The 20,378-nt window shown below is 40.2% G+C and overlaps 1 protein-coding gene across 23 annotated transcripts in view; it reads right to left on the bottom strand.

Moving 5' to 3' along the window:
- Positions 1–20,378, bottom strand: part of QKI (QKI, KH domain containing RNA binding) — a 112,667-nt gene that overhangs the window by 49,016 nt on the left and 43,273 nt on the right. For all 23 annotated transcript variants that reach the window (XR_014562543.1, XR_014562544.1, XR_014562545.1 and 20 more), the window contains exons 3-4: positions 13,538–13,654; positions 875–1,018 (exon numbers count right to left, since the gene is read on the bottom strand). Coding sequence is in view for 18 of the 23 variants with exons in the window: in XM_083732707.1 (XP_083588833.1) it covers positions 875–1,018; positions 13,538–13,654 (261 nt within the window). In the remaining 5 variants the exon portion in view is untranslated. The remainder of the gene's footprint in view (positions 1–874; positions 1,019–13,537; positions 13,655–20,378) is intronic.

Below are 20,378 nucleotides of genomic sequence, written 5' to 3'. Positions count from 1 at the left end.
GAATTTCTCCAACTCAAAAACTGAATACCCATGAAGTTAATTATGAATTTTTGTTCCATGGAAAATTAGCACTGCCCCTTATCATCAGTGAATTCTGCTCATTCTTTCATGGAAACATTGAACAAGTTAAAGCAAAAACAGTTTGAACACCTGCAACCTTAAAGTGATCTCATTCATACATTTCTATTTCCTAGTGTTCTATGTCTTGTTGGCAATATGTAGAATTAGTAAAGACCTATTTAGTAATACCTCAGCAAATCAATTTTATAAAAACTTGATTCTTCACATGTGGCAGCCAAATAAATATTATGGCCACCATCAAGAAACTGGTGAGGTTTATTGGTAGTTAGATAGGAGTTGTACATTTCATAAACACTTTGTTAGGCCCCACCCACGTTTTAAATTACACATCTTGCATAGAACCCAGATAGTTACTTTAGGTGTACCCAAGTGTTTTCTTATGGCTTTCTGAACTTTTGACATTTCTTCTCTTAACAACAACCCTCTGTAACGTGCTAAACGTGCTTTTGAAAGAATCACATTCTAATATTTCACAAGTTTAAAAAGTAGTTTGCTTTGTTTTTATGTCAACAGCCTCACACAGTTCTCTAGATTGTGGTCAAAGAGCTCTAAAATGACCCATAGTTTTCAATTATGAGAATGCATTATAAATTATCCTTTTCCATTAGGAGAAATCTGACTTTTGAACAACTTATAGATTTATTCCTATTAATATCCTTTATGACATTGTAGTGCATCAAAAAATACTCCACTCTGAAACTACGCTCACAAGAATGTAACCTAATCTGAATATTCTCATTCCCAATTTAAAGAACATATCATAAAACATGAATATTTCAATATATTTACTTACTGCAGGTACCAGTAATTTTTTTACTTCTTCTACAGCCCTCTTCAGTTTGATTTCTGCTCTGTTTTGAGCATCTTCCACAGTGATTAGTACATGCAGGTCTTCATTCAGATGTTCCCAGTTCGGCTTTCCTCTGTTTTGTTCTTCCTGGGGGGGAAAAACACCGCCATCATATTTATTTTGAGTTGTCTTAGCTGCAACATGTTTTGTTAAGATACCTGATCCATTTATAAGTTATAAAAATGCAATTGCATCCAGAGAAGTAACTGATTTCTTGGTAGATGAGAGACAGCAAGGGAAAAATCAATATTGTGTGATCTCCACATAGTTAACTTCTGGTGGAAAGCATGAGGTTGTTGTTGTGTTTGGGGTGGAGAGGCAATGACTATATTCTCTCTTACTTTGTGTTATGCTATGCCAGTGGTGGATTTAGGGGGGCGCAACTGGTTCACTCACAGCTGGGCACAGAGCCTCAGGGCTGCCACAACTATGATTTACAAAAAAGCACAAGAGGTGAGGGGCACCAAATTTTGTTGTTGCACAGGGCGCTGTTGCAATGGGAGACCCTGATATCCAACACTGGCTGTGCCCCCCCCCCCACAGGGCAAACATTCTCTGACTGATGTCCACAACACTCCCTTCAAAATTCAAAATGTGTCTCTCTGATCTTAAAAGGTTAGTGTCCCCTTTTATAGGCAATACATGGCTGTATCCTGGGTCATTGGTTGAAACTTCAGAAGTTTCCCCATCAAATCTGAAGACAAAATGCAAGAAAGAGAATCTGAAGAGAAAATGCACTCAATAGCGCTTTCTTCTGAAAAGACATACTTAGGAATGGGCTGTATGTTACATACAAATGTACCATACAAGTCTCAATTATGCTATCTGTGAAACATTTACTGAATGTTTGGAAGAAGGCTTTTATAACCTTTTAGTTTGTAAAAAATTCAACCAATCAGGTTATGGTCAGATGACAAGACAAATGACAAAAAGGTCCAATTCAGATGTAACACAGCTATGGCTAAACTCAGAAAATAGACAAGAGGAGTGTACAGGAAGGAGTGTAAGCCACAGATGTTCCCAAGAGCAGGGCATTTACTGTAACAGTAATTGAAATTTATCACTATTATTCTGAACAGCAGTTGGCACAACACAGAATAAGTAGCATTACATCTGCACAAGTCAAACTGTCATTCAATTGGAAACCTGGTTTGGAGGGGGGACTTTTAAAGGTGATTGTTGGTGTGACAGCAGTTCCAAGTTTCCTAAGAGTAAATACTTCATGGATACAAAATAATTCTCCCAGAGTGTGACATGACCTTCAATAATATTCTATCTAACACTTGGGTTGAGGCAGGGGCATATGTGGGAATGTAAGGGACCACTCAGAACAAATAACCACTGCATGTTATATTGAACAGAAATATAATAATTTGACATTTCACAGTAAAGTACAATCTAAACTTACAGCACAAAAACTCATATGCAAACAGCCCACATATTCTAAGACATAATTACAAATCAGAAGTGAAAGTCATTGAAAGATCAGACTATTGCTGATGATTTAAAGGATTTATACTACAACTTTGGAAGCAAGTAGCTAATTTGTCTACTGAAAAGTCCTATTAAGAACTGTATATAGTTCCATTCTACCCCAGCCTTTGTCCGGATGCTTCAGAAATTATCCTGATTTATTTATTTATTTATTTATTTATTTTTACAAAAATTAGTAAAAATATGCAAGTGGCTGTCATGAACAGCATTTATCATTTAAGCCACATTGCTAGTATGTTTAAAGTGCCAGATCTGGTATGCATTACCTATGTGGGACAGTATATGTATGTGTATGCAGACTTGATGAATGAACCTTCCAAAATGGTGCCAGACCCTTCCATGGTCTTATCAAGGGGTGTAGATGTATGGCATAGTGTGAATACATTTGCATTCACTGCTGTACAAGTACAGTCATTATTATTCCTCCTGCACCTTACAATCCTGAAATTGCCACAGGTAAGCCATGTTTCTTAAATGGCCAACCTAAGAATTGAGGAGCAAGGGCTTCTAACTCTAGCCATTGCTAAAATCACTTACACAGTGGCTCTAGGTAAAGGTAAAGGACCCCAGGATGGTTAAGTCCAGTAAAAGGCGACTATGGGGTGCAACGCTCATCTCGCTTTACACAATGGCTCCATCCATATCAAGGCATATTTGACCAGCTGACAGGCTTTGGAACCCCAATTCTATTTTACTTGAAAATTGAAGATATGCAATAAAATGTTTTGTATCAATACATGGACAGTTAACATTTAACTGTCACATTAGAAGTAAGATACATTAAGTATCCCTAAGAGTTTTGATGCAAGTATTGTATGCCACCATCTGACAAGAAGGCCACAAATTATGCACTAAGTGCAGCATTTCCTAATGCAGAAGTAATTCTATAACATGACATTTAAGAACACAGTGATTGTTCTACCCTCTGCTAATGTACTGCTGAAGATGTGTATATTTCACAAAGCAGGTTGGCTGGGATGTTCGCTGCTGACAGGAAGAGTCATCTGCAGAGAGTAACTGTACAACATAAAAGATGAAGCAAGAGAAAACTGGTGTTCCAATGTCTGACACAAGACATTGGTCATGACATTATGTTTGCGGATTGGGAACAGTTATGGACCACCGGTATAAAATTTACGGCATGTGATGCCTTAAGAGAAAATATTATGAAAATGATTTACAGGTGGTACATGACCCCAACCAAGCTCGCAAAAATTTATCATTTGTCCAATAATAAATGCTGGAAATGTAATGAAACTGAAGGAACCTTTTACCACCTTTGGTGGACCTGCCCGAAGATTAAAGCCTTCTGGGAAATGATTTATAATGAAATTAAGAAGGTACTTAAATGTACTTTTCATAAGAAACCAGAGGCATTTCTCCTGGGCATGGTCGGCCAATTGGTATCAAAGAAGGATAGGATGTTTTTTATGTATGCTACCACAGCAGCAAGGATCCTCTTAGCAAAGTATTGGAAGACACAAGAACTACCCACACTGGAAGAATGGCAGACAAAGGTGATCGACTACATGGGACTAGCGGAGATGACCGGCAGAATCCGTGACCAAGAAAAAGAGACGGTGGAAGAAGATTGGAAGAAATTTAAAGTATATCTTAAAAATTGTTGTAAAATTGAAGAATGCTAAAATGTCAGGGGAAAGGAAAATATAGAATTACAGCTATAACCGATTAAGTGTTAGAAGAAGTTTAAAAAGAAAATAAGTAATTAATTAATTGGTCTGAATAGTTGCTGAAGAAATTTTAAAACAAGGATGCAGAAAAGGGGAGGTAAGGGGAAGTCCGAGAAGGTTATGAAAAAAACGTTTTTGAAATTATACATGTTTATATGTTTTCGTCTGTTTATGTGAGTGTGTTGTTTTGTTTTTTATTTGTGTTGGAAAACCAATAAAAAATATTTTTTTAAAAAAACTGGTGTTCCATATACTTATATAATTTAGATGATGGCGTAGCACATGTAGAACATGCAATGAAGTGTTTTGTGTGGAGTGGCTTTTCTGTCAGCCATGCAGTCTTTCAAGTTTCTTCATTATATGACCCTTCCCCATTACTTTCTGTCCTCATCTCTCTCTCTCTCTCTCTCTCTCTCTCTCTCTCTCACACACACACACACACACACACACACACCCCGGCACTAAGCATTCTGTGGATGTTGAGCATCAGCTTGCATTTGGCTATTCAGGGAAGGTTTTGCTCCCTTGTTTTTATTCAACTTGGGATTTCCCTACTCCCAGTTTTGATGACATAGGCATTATAACCAGAGTGGCGCAGTAATCAGAGTGCTAGCCTAGGACCTAAGAGTCAATGGTTCAAATCTATATTTAGTCACAAAGCTCAATGGACCTTGGATAACTCACAACCTAACAGTATTGTTTGGGGGTTTAAAAATGGGAAACAGAACCATATACAGTGGTACCTTGGTTCTCAAACTTAATCCATTCCGTGAGTCTGTTCGACTCCCGAAACCATCCGGAAACCAAGGCACAGCTTCCAATTGGCTGCGGGAGCTTCCTGTACTCAATCAGAAGTCACGTAAACCGCACTGGACATTTGGCTTCCAAAAAACATTCGCAAACCGGAACACTCACTTCCAGGTTTGCGGAGTTCGGGAGCCAAGCTGTTTGAGTACCAAGGTACCACTCTATGCCACTTTTGTTTCCTTGGAGGGAGTGGGATAACTAATAGTAAAAATTCAGCACCTGGGTTCATTATTAATCTAACCTGCTATGCTCTTCCCTACCTCATACATCTGTCTTTATAGCCTCAGTAGTATGTCAATTTAACAGGCTCATAAATATTAACCTCAAATCAAGTTAAATCATGAAACTCAAGTTAAAACAGCAACATTTTAATCATGCAGCAATATTGAAAATCTCTTACTGCATATTAATCAAGTGCTCAATTTGGCTATAACATACTAAACACTAGCACCAGCAATTAAAAGGCTGAAGCACATGGCCCAAAATAACTAGAGAAATTTCAAGTACATATTATAGAAAAACACCTGTATAATGAGATTATAGTACATTTTCAAGGTGTTTTTTTCTTTTTCTTTACAGCTATAGTGGTAATGAAACCATCTAGAAATGGTCTGGTTTCAAACCAGTCACTACTTAATAGGTGATCAACTAAAATAAGGCTCCTGCTATTTGTTTTAAAGTGGACTTCAGGGGGCTAATATCTGTGCCTTGAAGCAGCTTTACTGGTTTCCAATCTGTTTCACAGCCCAATCACTATTATGCCAGGTATTACAATCCCTTTGTGCACCCCAGCATGTTCTGTAGCAAAACCGGTGGGGGCAGGGGGGGCAGTGTGACCTTTTCTGCTGTGGTGCTCTGCCCCTAGAACTTTCTCCCAAGAGAAGCTTTTCAGTTTCAGGTAAAGATTCTATTCACTAAGGCTTTTCAGGGTGTTTAGTTTTGACTGATGGGTTTGTCCATGATTTTGTTGCTCTTTTGTTTTCATCTTATTCTGCTATGCCTTTTAATCTTTATTACTACTGTATCATTCAACATTTTCTAAACTGCTTTGGGAGTTTGTATGCTTGAAAAGTTTAAAGTAGGGGTAACGTGAATGTGTTCAGGAGGAACTCCCAAAAGCGAAAGAGCTTTGATCTCCTTATTCTGATAGTTCTAAAGCCACTGAGTTTTGTTACTACCCAAAAACCAAAACTCCCTATTTTCACAAAAATTGAGGGCGGTATCCAATGTTATCCACAATCAAAGTAGACCTATTAAAAACAATGGACTTAAGCAACCTAAATGCATTTATTTCAATGGGTCTAGTTAGATATCACCCTGAGTACTGATCCCATTTACTGTCTTTTCTAGTAGTTCTCAGATCATTAGTGCTCAACTTTGAATCAGATTCAGCTTCTAGATTTAACTCATTTTGCACCATAATTCCTGCAATAGATTACCGGTACCGAAGTATTTTAGATACATAATTATCAAGGTTCGTATGAACTTGCGTCACCTTCCTTACCAATTATCGCTACTATGAAATTTCACAGACCATAGTATCTCTAAGTACAAAACTGACCAAAACTTCATTACAAGTTGAGGTTAGAACAGCTATGCACACATAGGTGAGGATTTGGTGCATGGGGGGGGGGGGGGTGTTCATACTAGGTTAAAAATCATGTTGAAACCCACGGTAATTCTAACATATGTGGAATCACAAAGCTATGTAATTACCTTGATTATCAGAATGGACAAGCAAAGTTGTAACAGAAGGACAGTGTCGAAAGCCTATACCCCATCAAGAAGTGAACCAAGACAGCTTAGTGCTTAGCAACTCAACTGACTGCCATAGGCAACCAGGGATTCTGTGCATATGAGTGCACAGAACTCCACTAACATGAAGTGAGGTGGAAGAAAGCTCCATACCTTCATCAGCCCTACAGCTGGCTTGCAAGAGATACAATCACTCCAGTGCCAAAGGGAAGGAATATGACACAAAGAGCTGATGTGGCGTGTTAACAGACTGGAAAAATCAGACGAGGATTTACCACGTGGCCATTAGCTGTCTAGTTGCAATATTATAGCAAACAATTCTACAATTCTGTGAAGAAATCATGTAAGAAAGGGCAGTAAAGACTATCAAATACTTCTATGGCACTGTTTAAAGCTCTACTACTATTATACTTCAAGAAACAATTGGGAGAGCTTGTATGTTAGAAGTCTCAGGTTTTAGCATCGAGTTTTATGACAATGACACCAAGTGTTTTTCCTGCAAAGTTCTTGTATACCTCCAAAAGGCATCTGAAATACAAATTTCTCAGCAAAATAAAACATTCTCGTACATTTCAGAGTATTCTTTGCAGAAAAACCTTTATTGCCAAAATCACATCACTAGCAGGAGACCTTAAAGCAAAGTTAATTGCATAATTATTGAGCAGTTCCTCAATTATTCTAGTTGATTTCATGCTTCTAGCCCAAATAGATATCTAACTATTTGCAAACTAAATCAAACATTTTCTGCTCTCTCCATGAGTATAACTATTTCTAGTTCATTACTGAATACCTGGTATCATAAACATGACACACCTTGTAGTAAACACTATATTCACACGAAGAAATGCTGCCTCTAAGCATGCTTAAAATGTATTAAATTTCTTCATCTCCAGAAAAAGAGAGATGGCACTATCAGAGTTTAAAACAAGTTTAACTGAAAGCTGTCACTGTTGAGAAGAAAGTGCAGAGCCACTACTTCCTTAATCAAACAAAGCAGGTAATTAACAGCCATTCTGACATAGTCCCTTATCACCAAAATACACAACACTACTCAGTTCTCCTCTGTGCCAGTTGCTCTGCAACAACAAAGCAGGGCTGATGTTTCAGGGTCACATTCATTCATTTAATACACAAGCATAACTTTATTTTCCAGACACCTATAATTAAACACAAGAGCCACCTAACTCTAATTTTCAGGCAGGCTTGCATGTGAATGTGATATTTCCCCCATAAATGATTGCCTTTCATTTCGTAGTTTCAAATAACTACAGTTCACATAGTTTTGATTGCATAGCAATTAGATACACAAATAATCCAAAAATGTGGTTATATATATATTTTTTTAGATTGTAAGCAATCAACCCTATTCTTTTTCTTCTGTACATACAAGCTTCTCATTAGAAGACAATTGTCTCTTACAAAACTGCCAGCAGATGTCTTCTCTTTTAAAGTTAAGAAAATGACTAATAAACATGCAACACCATGGGTAAAATTCAACATAGCACTAAGGATATTGTTCTGCCAGCAGAAGCCTTTCTGCTTGCCCAACGGAATGATCTCTCCTTGTCTGCCCGCATGCTGTTCTTGACATTTTCCTGATCCTCCTGAGTGGATTTGAGAGAAGCAAGGGGAGGGAGGGAATTCCCACTGCACTAGCGGGAGTCCTTGTGCAGGCTGCAGTTAAGGGGATTGGGTGCTTGAATCTGGCCCTATGAAACCTGCTTTTTAATATGCTTCTGAAATCATTCTAATACTTGAAGGTTGGAATGCACTGGGAAAATTATTCACCATGATTAAAAGCTAGACCTGTCCATCAAAATGCAAGATTCCCCACACCCTGTTCCCTCTTGGCCTCTGAGGGTTTCCACAATCAGCATGGCTTCGTCTCTCAGAAAAGAAAGGGGGATGAGGAACTGAAAATCCAGCATTTAAATAATGCTTTTATGTGTTTCTAAATTGTTATTTTAGTGATTGGGGTTGTAATGTTTCAAAAATATTGCTTGTTTTTTGGGGGGCTGCACACTGCTTAGAGATTTCCAAAACACTGAAGAGGTATATTTCATATACTTTTAATATGAAATATATAAAAGGAAAAATGGAGGCCACAGAGCAATTTGGCAGAGTCTAGGCCAGGGCAGTCCAAGTACCAAGTGTACTTCAGCATGGAACTCGTGGGCCACATACTGCCTTGTGTTGCAGGGAAAGGAAGCATGCCCCAAAATTTGTGTGCCCACCCTACCCCTGCTCTTGTGCTGCCTTCCCAAAGTTGGGTAAGTGAGGCGCCAGGCTTTGGAAAGCAGGTGCAAGGTTCTGGCAGCACAAGGGGTCCAGCAGGGTCCTAGAGCCCTCTCACCTCCTTCCCAAAGCTCGGAAAGCACTAACTAGACTTTGGAAAGAAGGCAGCAAAACTCTAGGGCCTGGGTCAGAGCTCTATCACACCTTCTTCCCCAAGCCCAGAACCTTAGTTACCCGGGGGGGGGGGGGGATGTGTGTCAAATGTTGCCAAGGGCCACCCACAAGGGTTGCATGTGGCCCTTGAGACATGTGTTGGATCACCATGGTCTAAGGGCTCTTGTTCGGGGCTGTGTTATTGGTTTTACTGCTGCAATTCTTTAAAATGTTTTAAATGACTTTAATTTGTGGAATTTTAAAAGTTTTGGTTTGCTTTAAATAAAAGAAAGATATGCCTGGAAATAGAGGAGCAGTGGGACGAAGTAGGGGGAGCAATCACAGTGGTTCAGGCTTGAGGAAGGCATGGTGTGGGAAAGGTGGGGCTGGCTGGGTAAGGGGCACACAGCACAGGCAGTTGGTCATTGTGGCTGTGTGCCAATCCCTCCTCCAACCTGGGGAACTGTGGTTGTCCTGTCAGCCAACCCTCGTGTCTGTGACTGCTGTTGTCAAATGCTAGGTCGTTTCAGAATAAGACCTCCCTCATCTATGATCTGATTGTGGATGAGAAGGCTGATCTGGTCTGTATCACTGAGACCTGGGTGAGTGAGAAGGGTAGAGTGTGGCTACCCTGGGTATTTGGTGCAATATTAAGACAGACCTGAGGGTCAGAGAGGGGAAATTGATGTGGTTTATAGAAATCACCCCCTCTGTTTCTAGGCTCTCTGTCCAGGGATGGGGAATACGATAGACTGGGGGTTCTGCTGGTTTATCGCCTGAGCTAACAGAGCTTTTCTTGGAGGTGGTGTTCAGGACTACAAGACTGCTGGTTTTGTGGGGATTTAACAATCTCTGGACTATCTGAATGGCTCAAGCTATTGACAGGATAGTCCCTAAGCACCCTCTCCCACTTCATGGAGTCCGATTGACTCCCTGTTATACTCCAGAGCTTAGGGTTAGGAAACAAGTTGGGAAACTGCTTGAACGCAAGTGGAGGAAAGATTAAATCAAATGCAATCATCATCGAGCCTACCTAGTGGCAGTGAAAGCAGCAAAAGAGGTATACTTTGCTGCCTCCATTGCATCCTCACTATGCCATCTGGCAGAACTTCAGTAATGTGGGACCACTTACAATCTGGCCTGAAGGAGGAGGTGGAACAGACAGTAGCTCACTGTGACTTATTTGCAAAGCATTTTGATGACAAAATTACTTCCATACACCAGGATCTTGGCTCCACTGTTATTACAGATGAATCTCAAAGAGTGTCCAGAGCACTGTCTATACCTGTTGTGTTGGTTTCAAATAGTAAGGATTAAGGAGGTGGACAGGGTCTGCTTCGATTAGTGAGGGCAATCACTTGAACTTTGACCCCTTGCCCCTCTTGGGTAATAAAAAACTAACAGGGAGGGGACAGCTGGGTGGGCCAGAAAGGTAATTAATGCCTCCTTGCAAGTGGGGCGGGGGGAATCTCTGCTTGCTTGACAGAGGCAGTTGTATTTAATAGAAAATAAAGATAAGGTATTGACTAAGATGTATAAATGTATTTTGGAATAGTAAACAAAAGACGAGCAGGTGAAATCAGCGATGATACACTGGGCAAAAGACTGGCAGCGTGGGAAAGGTTGTGGAACACAGATTTGAATTTCACAGCATGTTATACACTGAAATAAAATTATATGAAAATGATGTACAGATGGTATTTAACACCTAGTAAATTAGTGAAAATGTACAAGTCAGATATATGCTGGAAATGTAAAGAGAAAAAGGGTACATTTTATCATATATGGTGGTCTTGTAAGATAGTAAAAAACTTCTGGGAAATTATTTACAATGAACTGGAGAAAAAAAAGTTGACGGTAACTATTACTAAAAACAAAACAAAACCAGAAGCTTTTCCTTTAGGAATAATAGGACAGGATACACTGAAATACCAGGAAAAAAACTGTTGATGTATACAACCATGGCTGCAAGGATGCTTTTTGTGCAGGGATGGGAAGAAGACACTGTCCCAACCAAGGAAGAATGGAAAGCAAAGTTGATGGACTATGCCAGTGGTGGCAAACCTATGGCACATGTGCCACAGTGGGCACGCAGAGCCCTCGGCCCATCTGCGCTGCTGCTTGTTGGAGTGGAGGTGGCAGTGGTGGCAGCCGATGAAGAGCCGCCCGCCCCACCCCCTCGGCTGTTTTCCACTGGTGCGGCCACTCCTCCACCAGCCGAGCACTCCTCAGGCCCCCAAGTAGACTGCATATGGCCCGCACCCACCCATGGTGGCCCCAGCCACAGCTGCCGAGCCAAATTGGGAAGCGCCACTGACCGCTGTATGTCATTTTTACTGTGAGGTGACAAGCCAGAGAGCGGGGACGTGCTGTGCCCGGGAACCTGCCTGGTACACAACCCGCCCTTAGGGACGCTGCAAACACGCGGCTCCCACCCAGGTTCTGGGGCTCCACCAGAGCGCCGCTTGGAGCCTTGCCTGAACCATGGCTCTCCGCAGCAGCAAGGAAGCAGCAGGAAGCAGGACAACTCAAAAGCCCAGTTGGCCTGTGTGGCATAACTTTGGGCAGCATGCTCAGAGCAGGATCCCTGGCTGGGGCAGGCCTTCAGCTTCACTGGCGGGGACCACAGCAAACAGTGGCAGCAGGCAGGAGGAGCTGCTCCTGCAGCCGCCCTTGCGAGGATGCCCGCCCACGGCAGCCTCCTACAATGGGACAAGGGCAGCAGGTGAAGCACGGCTGGAGATGCTGCAAGGCAGCCGCCTCAGATCAAGAGAAGGCACAGGTGTGGCCTCACTCATTTGCCAAAACTTAGCCTGGTGGCAAAACAGCAAAAAAGGCGCTTAGAGAAAAGAGCATTCTGGTGGCACACCCTGCTAGGCCTTTCTTGTTTCTAAAGGTGCAAGACCAGCTTTGCCTTGCAACTGGAAGCCTCCACTTCACCCCCTAATAAGGCTGCTCTCTTGCCTTCCTTTCTCTTCACTGGGCAATTCCCCATCTGCACTTAACAGGGCTGGTTAAGAATAATAAATAACTAGCAAGTCATGTATGGTGAGCTATTTATGAGAAGTCTCCCCCCCAAAATCCCCTCCGAAACAACAACTCCGGGGAACCCCCATCCCCCAAAAAAAGCTCAACAGCTCTGGGCACTCTGTGATAAATGTGGGTTTTGGGTTGCACTTTGGGCACTTGGTCTCTAAAGAAGAATAAGAAATCAAGAAGCAAAGACTTTTAATCAGGAATGGGGAAGATATTAGGATTATTTAAATTACTGTAAACAATTAAATATATTAGCAGGATTAATTTAAAGTCAAGCAATTAAAAGGTGATTTTGGAAGAAATGCAGAGAATAATTAAATAAAAGGAGTTAAGTGGGAGATGCAGTTTTGGAAAACAGGGAAGAGGATTGATTATTTGCTGCATATTTTTATTTTGTTTGTTTATATTTCCAATTTAATGTACTGCAGTGTGCGGAGTCTTAAATTGCAATCCATCTAAAGGGGTTTAGTGTTATTTATTTTTAAAAGGAACCAACTGGTGCATGGTTTAAACAGCAATGTAATCCACTGATTCCACTCTGACCTTGATATTAAACCTTGGGCATACATGGTTTGTGACTGAACCAAGATTAAGTGAAGGATAGCAAGATTTGTTTCACAGATAGTTAATTGTGAGATTTTCTAGTATCTTAAATATTTTCAAGGATGACAGCTTGTGACAATAGGGCACGGAGAGAAATACCATAGTTGAAAAAGTTTCTAATATTATTTCAAGCATCTCAAGAGTTTCTCTTTCAAGCAACTTTTTAGTTGCAGTAGCAACAACACTGAATTCCACAACCAAGTCATTGTCTATTTCAGAATTCAGTATCTAGCTCTGAGTTTGCCATCATTATCCCCTGAGATCACCAAATTTTATATTTTAACTAGCTGGAGCTTTGTAATTTGCACCATTTTCAAAATAGGAATGTCATGTGCATCTTTCCACAAGTCACATTGCATTCAGCATGCAGAAGATGAAGCACAGAAAATAATTTAAGCTGTTTACTCAAGTAACCTATTATCATTAGGACTCTTGCTGTTGTAATCAACCACCCAGTCATAATATATCTACAATGTCACCAAAAGTATGAACTCCAAGCCATGAAATCACAAACGGCCTTAAGCAAGTTCCCATGTCTCAACTCCTCAATTTGCTATAGGGATATTAGTACTGGCCTACTTACAATGATGTTGAAAGGATTATCAAGATAATGCATTTGAAGCTCTTTGAATACTTGATACTGTAGGAACAGTTATGAATTCTAGAGTCCACTCCACCAAAACACACACAGTTCCCATATAACTAAAAGCCTCAAGGTTTATTTAATCAGCATAAAATAATCATATGTACAAACAATGAAGAACATATAAATAGCATAAACAAGCTCTTCTAACAAACTAGGAGTTTTAAAATTATCTTTAAATTATCTTACCTTCTTTTTGTCTCTCATGGACCCTTTGCCTCGGACCATTATCTTACATCCTGTTTCAGCCTCAAGCTGTTTAGCTGTTAGCCCTCTGGGCCCAAGGATTCTTCCAACGAAGTTGAACTGAAATTTAAAGAGGGAGGAAATCACCATTTTCTTCAAAATATAGCAATAAACATTGAGATAACAATCAGCATGACTGTAGTTTAAGTACAAACAGAATCTTGTCCTAATTACTGCTACTCAATTTCCCACAGAACAGAATATCTCTCCACCCTATATTTCACTGGTCTGTTGTCATGCTGTAGTTTGCATGACCGACCAAAGGTGGCACTAAGTCCTGGAAACTTTAGTGTGACAATTAGGAAGAGGATGCAGCAAGATGAGGTAGGGACTAAAGGAGAAGACTAAGAAGAGGAGGCAGAAGTAGAGCAACCAAATTTAACCTCCTGGTGGGCAAAGATGGGTCCACAGACCAGAGATTCTCCACCCCGGAGAAAGTGGATCCTCTGACCTCTGGGGCGTGTAACTATTCCTGCCCGCTAACTACATCATCCCCACAGTTGCACTGGGCTTCCAAGCAGATTTGGAGATTGCTCCTGCAACCACGCTGCACTGCTAAGACACTTGGAACACCATTACCAAGCACTATGCTTGCCGGGTCAATCTACTCTCCCAAATTCTTAATCAGAGACAAGACATACTATTTTGGGAAGTAGTTCTAGAAAAGACAGATTTGATTGCCTATTAAGGCCAGTCAAACATTATGGAGCCCCCATATTTTACCTAATGCAAGCATCATTGATCACTCTTGAATGTGCAATTACTTTTGCTGCAATTCTTTTTGCATCACTGTATGCAGAGCTTTGGGAAACAAATTACAGGATTTTAAAACAAGCTGAGCCACCTGCTAGCTATCTTTTCCTGATTAATACACAAATCTGAGCTATATGTTAATTTTATATTTTATTCTGTCAGCTCTTAAATGTCAGTCAAATGAGAACAATACTACTTTTACATCCTTTACACATCTTAACCATGAGAAAAACTAAAAATCGATAGTCACTTCTCACTATGCTCCATGAATAAAAACTAGCAACTACAAAAACACAAATGTAAGAACAGCATCAGTGATATACTATTAAGTTAGCAGATGTTCATTTGTTAGAGAATATTATATAGCTATTTCCAACAAATAACAAAGACATTCTGAATTGTAAAGTTAAATAGGTCTAGTAAACATTTCTAAATAGTGAATAATCAGATCTGATTATATCATTTATATACAATGTGCTGTTACATGAGTTGTCACCTTCAAAAACAAACAGAGCAGAAAACTACATACTGAAACACTAACACATTACTATTCTTAACTGTGATACTAACTCACATTAAAGTTAATCTACTGTATATATCCAGTGATTTTTTTAAAAAAATTGTGAACTATTTCAACATTGCACCTGTCCCACGAAGGCACTCTAAATAAAGAAATTAAAGGATATGGGGGGGGGATTGTTCACTATTAACAATAAAACAGTGGTTACATTAAACTTCATATAACCATAGATCAAATTCGTCTGAAACACTGTCCAACTGCTACATTTAACAATAAGCATAATCCAGTCAATTCTACTTATTTCAATAGCCGAAGCTTAGACACTTAATACTTCAACAAATCGGACAGTGCCTAAATCAAAGTAGATAGTACTGAAGATAAAAATCTTTTACTATAACTGAATTGCAAAAACAAAATAGTTTTAAACAGGCATATAGTTTTATGAAAGCAGCTGATGAATATCTAAAAGCAATGATAGTGGGAAGTCTTCATTGCCTACATGTACTGTTATTGTTTGTTTCTCTAAGCTCAATACTAAATATTAGCACAAAACAGGCTTGGGCACAACAGAAGAAACAGTGCCCTGCCATTTGCTTCCTGTAGTTATCATGATATGTTCCTCAAAATGGCAGGCGTTAAACCACCTCACTGGCTGCATGAATATCAGTTTAACATTCCAATTATGTGTGTAGCCTGTCATTATGTCTAGCAAGTAGTAGCAGCAACAAATTCTTTTGTTTCATGCCTATATGAAGAAATATCAATCTTCACAAGGGTGCCGAAGCTTAAAGCCAAATAAAGCAGGATTGAGGCAAATTTACTTTCGTGTTAGTACAAATTCATATTAACTATCCCATCCACAGTGACTATCCCATCCACACATTCATGTCAATGCAAATGTGTCCACTTTTTCCTATACAGATGATCTCTGTACTAAAAAAAAGAAGTGTGCATTTGTCTATGAAATGTAAGGAATCAATGTTTTTGGAAAGCATAACTTGGTCGCTATGATTTATCTATAGACTTCTGGAAGGTACTATTCCTCCTGCAGAGGAATCTGCTAGAAAAGAAGCAGATAAGAATTGATAAGAATTCCACAATTAACATCTGAGTTGAGAGTGGGATCACACTGTCCCATTCCATTCACTGGGTGCATTTGTCCCACCTCTGAATTTATGTGTAGCTAGGTAAATGGGAGATTTTTCAGTGCTCCAGCCTCAGGGCCATAATGCATTGTACACTCCAGGCAGCTGAACACTTGTAGGTACAATCTACAGTTCTAATATTCTACATACAAATCCAGAAATATTTCAAGTCCAACACCTCCTCTCCAACGTGAAATCAAAATAAGACCACCTAATCAAAATTGTATTCCAACAGTATCAAGCTAAAATAATTTACAAGTACTACTTTACAAACCAATTTCATTTCTATTGGTCCTGGAAATCTGCTGAAAAGCTGTTCAAGTCCCTCCAACTCTTAAATTATCAAATCATATCTATCTTTAGAAATATCACTGGCAATCAATTCCAAAAACTGGATTACTGTTTATCACTGCTTCTTTAATCTGGACTAACCAGATTATCTCTGTGATCTTGATAAAATGAGTATTCTAGATAGCAGCAGGTGCTCTGTGCTTTAAAAGGCAAAAACCTAAAAAAACCTAAAAATGTAGTATGAGGTTTAGAATGAATTACTAAATCCTTTAAATCCACATTATTCACCTCTAATAACCCATGTACCAAAGAGTTGAAGCGTTTAACTGATGAACAGCTTTTCTATCTAATGTAAATATAACAGATCAAATGGAAAAAGCCTGAATGGTTTTCCAGGTCAATCATGATGATGATGACAATAATAAGGAAACAGTGGTAGTAGTAAATAAAAGTGCATGGCTTTTTAAAAAGGACTGGTGGCGTTCTTTAGGAGCAAAGTAATATCCTTCTTACATTTACTTATATCTGTATGAGGTAGCCCAATTATGTGTGAAATATGCAGAGGGGATTTCAGAAAATAATAAATAGTACTTCCCCACGCAATAACTCCTAAGGACCCCTTCCTAACAAAGCCCCAATTAACTCTCCCAAACCTGCTCCAGAAGGGTGGGAGATCTTCCACAGCAGCTTTCAATCTCACATGAGGAATTATGATTGCACAAGGTCTATTTTTATTTAAAATATTTCTATCTCACTTTTTAATACCGATTCACAAGGTAGCTTTCAATATAAACCTAGAATAATTAAGAACAACAGGATAAAAAGAGGAAAACAGCAATGTTTTAACTCTTTATGGTAAAGGGACAAGATGCCACAAAAAACCAGAAAGGTCCTGCTACCTGTTACCATCTACATTAATTCAGAAAGTGGGACATTCTCAAGTCCTCTTAAAATGTTCTTAAAAGTTGAGCATGTACATGTGAGAGAAAAGTTGGGTGCTCTATTTCTATGTAAATTAGGAACCAATCTGATCATTTCTTGAATAGGATTATTTACACTCTACCTACCAAACATAGGCATGTCATTTTCATCTCATGAAAATCTTCTCTAGTTTGCCCAGTTACTCTCAGACTTTGGTTCAACCTATCAGTCTTGGGCATTTCATTTTGTTTGCTACTTTGCTTTTTTGAGGGTGGAACAGGGCCAAGGCAGAGTGAAGCAGAATGGAACACCACTGGAAAGAAGAAGAGAAGAGAAAATTGTCCGTTGCTCAGATTCCTTTGTTCTCACAGTTAACACATACTGTCATGGCTGCTTTTCATAAGACCCTATATGACTATATTTCAAATACCTTCCTTTTTTAAGAGAAAAGGGGAAGTATTCAAAATGCACATATATAGTGCAAAGAGATGCAGGACTTTGTTGAAAGCATCAAAGTGTAAATAACATTCTAGTTGTAAATGAAGATTATTTGAACCATCATTCCAGAAAAATGAAGAACTTTCAGTGGGTAACTTGATTTAAACCAATGGTTTAAAATCAGCCTTTGCTTGCCAGTTTTGATTTTTACTATTAGTGGTTGCTAACCTTTGTCTCTCTAGATGTTGAACCTTGATTTACATCATCCCTGACTCTTGTTATGCTGGATGAAGCTGATGCAGGTTGGAAGCCAACATCATCTAGAGGGCTACAAATAAGTCATCCTCAATTTAAATTGTTGTTTTAAAGCACAATTTAAATAAAGCCACCATCTGCCTGTAGGTCTCCTGCTACCACAAAGTACACCCCAGGTTTCCGTCTTGTGTCCACCCACTCCTGTAGTCTGCTATCCGTGGATTGTCTGGTCCTCCCCACAGATGGAGGAGAGAGAATAAAGGAATATACAAACCCAGAGAACTGGGAAGGAAGATGAGGCAGTTGTGAAGAGATGCTGGGTGGCAAGCACCTGCCCAACAGTACCACTAAGCCTGAAACCAATTTCAATTGTGACCAAACATCATTTGACAAGCAGTGTTCTTTAACAGTTCATAACATATATTATGTAAGTCTTGCACTAGTTAGCAGCTTCCCCCAAAATTTAGTGCCAACTGTGGTCTCTGAGCTACAAAGACAGGCCAAATCAGTTAAGTTTTTTCACTTACTGAGGAAAAGGTTACTCTAAAACCAGAGAGAGAATTTTAAATATACAGTGGTACCTCAGGTTACATACGCTTCAGGTTACAGACTCCGCTAACCCAGAAATATTACCTTGGGTTAAGAACTTTGCTTCAGGATGAGAATAGAAATCGTGCAGCGGCAACCGGAGGCCCTATTGGCTAAAGTGGTGCTTCAGGTTAAGAACAGACCTCCAGAACAAATTAAGTTCTTAACCCAAGGTACCACTGTATTAAAAAATCTGTTACAGAATTATACTCATAACCCTGGAATCATTTAAAAGCATATTATTACTTTTTGACAGACAGACCAGCTATCACTTTTTCTTCTTATTTTTTAAAGAAACACTAGTCTTCCACAGATGATTTGAGACCCATTACTCTGCTGTTTTAAGAGACAATGGAGTACACCTCTGGGGGTGAAGTCAAACCGCTGCATTAGCAGAACTGAAGCGACCTCCCCAGGGCACAAGCCTGGCAGTGTGTATGGAGGTTCTGGGTTGCCCAGGTGACAAGACCACCCTCTCGGGCTCGCTGGTGTGGTTCACAGGAAAACGGAGAAGTACATTTGGCATCAGTTTGGCTGCAGCAGTTGCTGGAAGGAGGCATACAAAATTTACTCATTAGGCTTTTCTTCTCCCCAGGATATCCTGCAAGGCAGCGGAGGTTTAGGATCAGAGTTTCCCCCCCTTCTACATGGGCTACCTTCTCAGGCTGATGAGTCCCATCTGCTCCTCACTTTTCTCTGCAGCACATGCAGAAAATGCACTCCCCAGAAGTACCACAATGTGTCTCCCAACAGAAGTACTACCCCTCCCCTAACACCCTGACCCATTGTTATCACCATATTGCGAAATTAAGAAGTGAGTAACTGCAAGTTTGTGTTAAAGATGCGGAGCAGGTCTAAAAAAGTTTAAGAGTTTACTTTAAAATCTTAAGTTATTTCCACCTTACATCCTGCATCAGTGTGAGAGATCATCCTAATAATAATAATAATAATAATTTATTATTTATTCCCCACCCATCTGGCTTGGCTTCCCTGGCCACTCTGGGCAGCTCCCAACCGAATACTAAAAAACACAATACAGCATTAAATATTAAAAACATGCCTAAACAGGGCTGCCAAAGTAAGATAAAAGTAAGCAAAGATTGCTTATTGCTTTAACATCTGACGGTAGGGCATTCCACAGGGCAGGCACCACTACCAAGTAGGCCCTCTGCCTGGTTCCCTGTAACTTCACTTCTCGCAGTGAGGGAACCACCAGAAGGCCCTCAGAGCTGGACCTCAGTGTCTGGGCTGAACAATGGAGGTGGAGACGCTCCTTCAGGTATACTGGACTGAGGCTGTTTACGGGTTTAAAGGTCAGCACCAACACTCTGAATTGTGCTTGGAAACATACTGGGAGCCAATACAGATCTCTGAGGACCAGTGTTATATGGTCTCGGCAGCCACTCCCTGTCACCAGTCTAGCTGCCGCATTCTGGATTAACTGCAGTTTCTGAGTCACCTTCAAAGGAGCGCACTGCATAGTCCCACATAGAGCGCATTGCATAGTCCAAGCGGAAGATAACCAGAGCATGCACCACTCTGGCAAGACAGTCTGCAGGCAAGTAGGGTCTCAGCCTGCATACTAGATGGAGCTGGTAAACAGCTGCCCTGGACACAGAATTAAACTGTGCCTCCATGGACAGCTGTGAGTCCAAAATGACTGCACACCTGGACTTTCAGGGGTACAGTAACCCATTCAGGACCACGGAGTCCTCCACACCAGCCTGACCCCTGTCCCCCAAGAACAGTACTTCTGTCTTGTCAGGATTCAACCTCAATCTGTTAGCCGCCATCCCTTCTCCAACCGCCTCCAGACACTCACACAGGACTTTCACTGCCTTCACTGGTTCTGATTTGAAAGAGAGGTAGGGCT

The sequence above is a fragment of the Podarcis gaigeae genome (assembly GCF_964106915.1).
Source record: "Podarcis gaigeae genome assembly, chromosome: 3".
Lineage (NCBI taxonomy): Eukaryota > Metazoa > Chordata > Lepidosauria > Squamata > Lacertidae > Podarcis > Podarcis gaigeae.
Note: the sequence above shows the minus strand (reverse complement) of the source record. Positions and strands in the feature narration are given on the sequence as shown.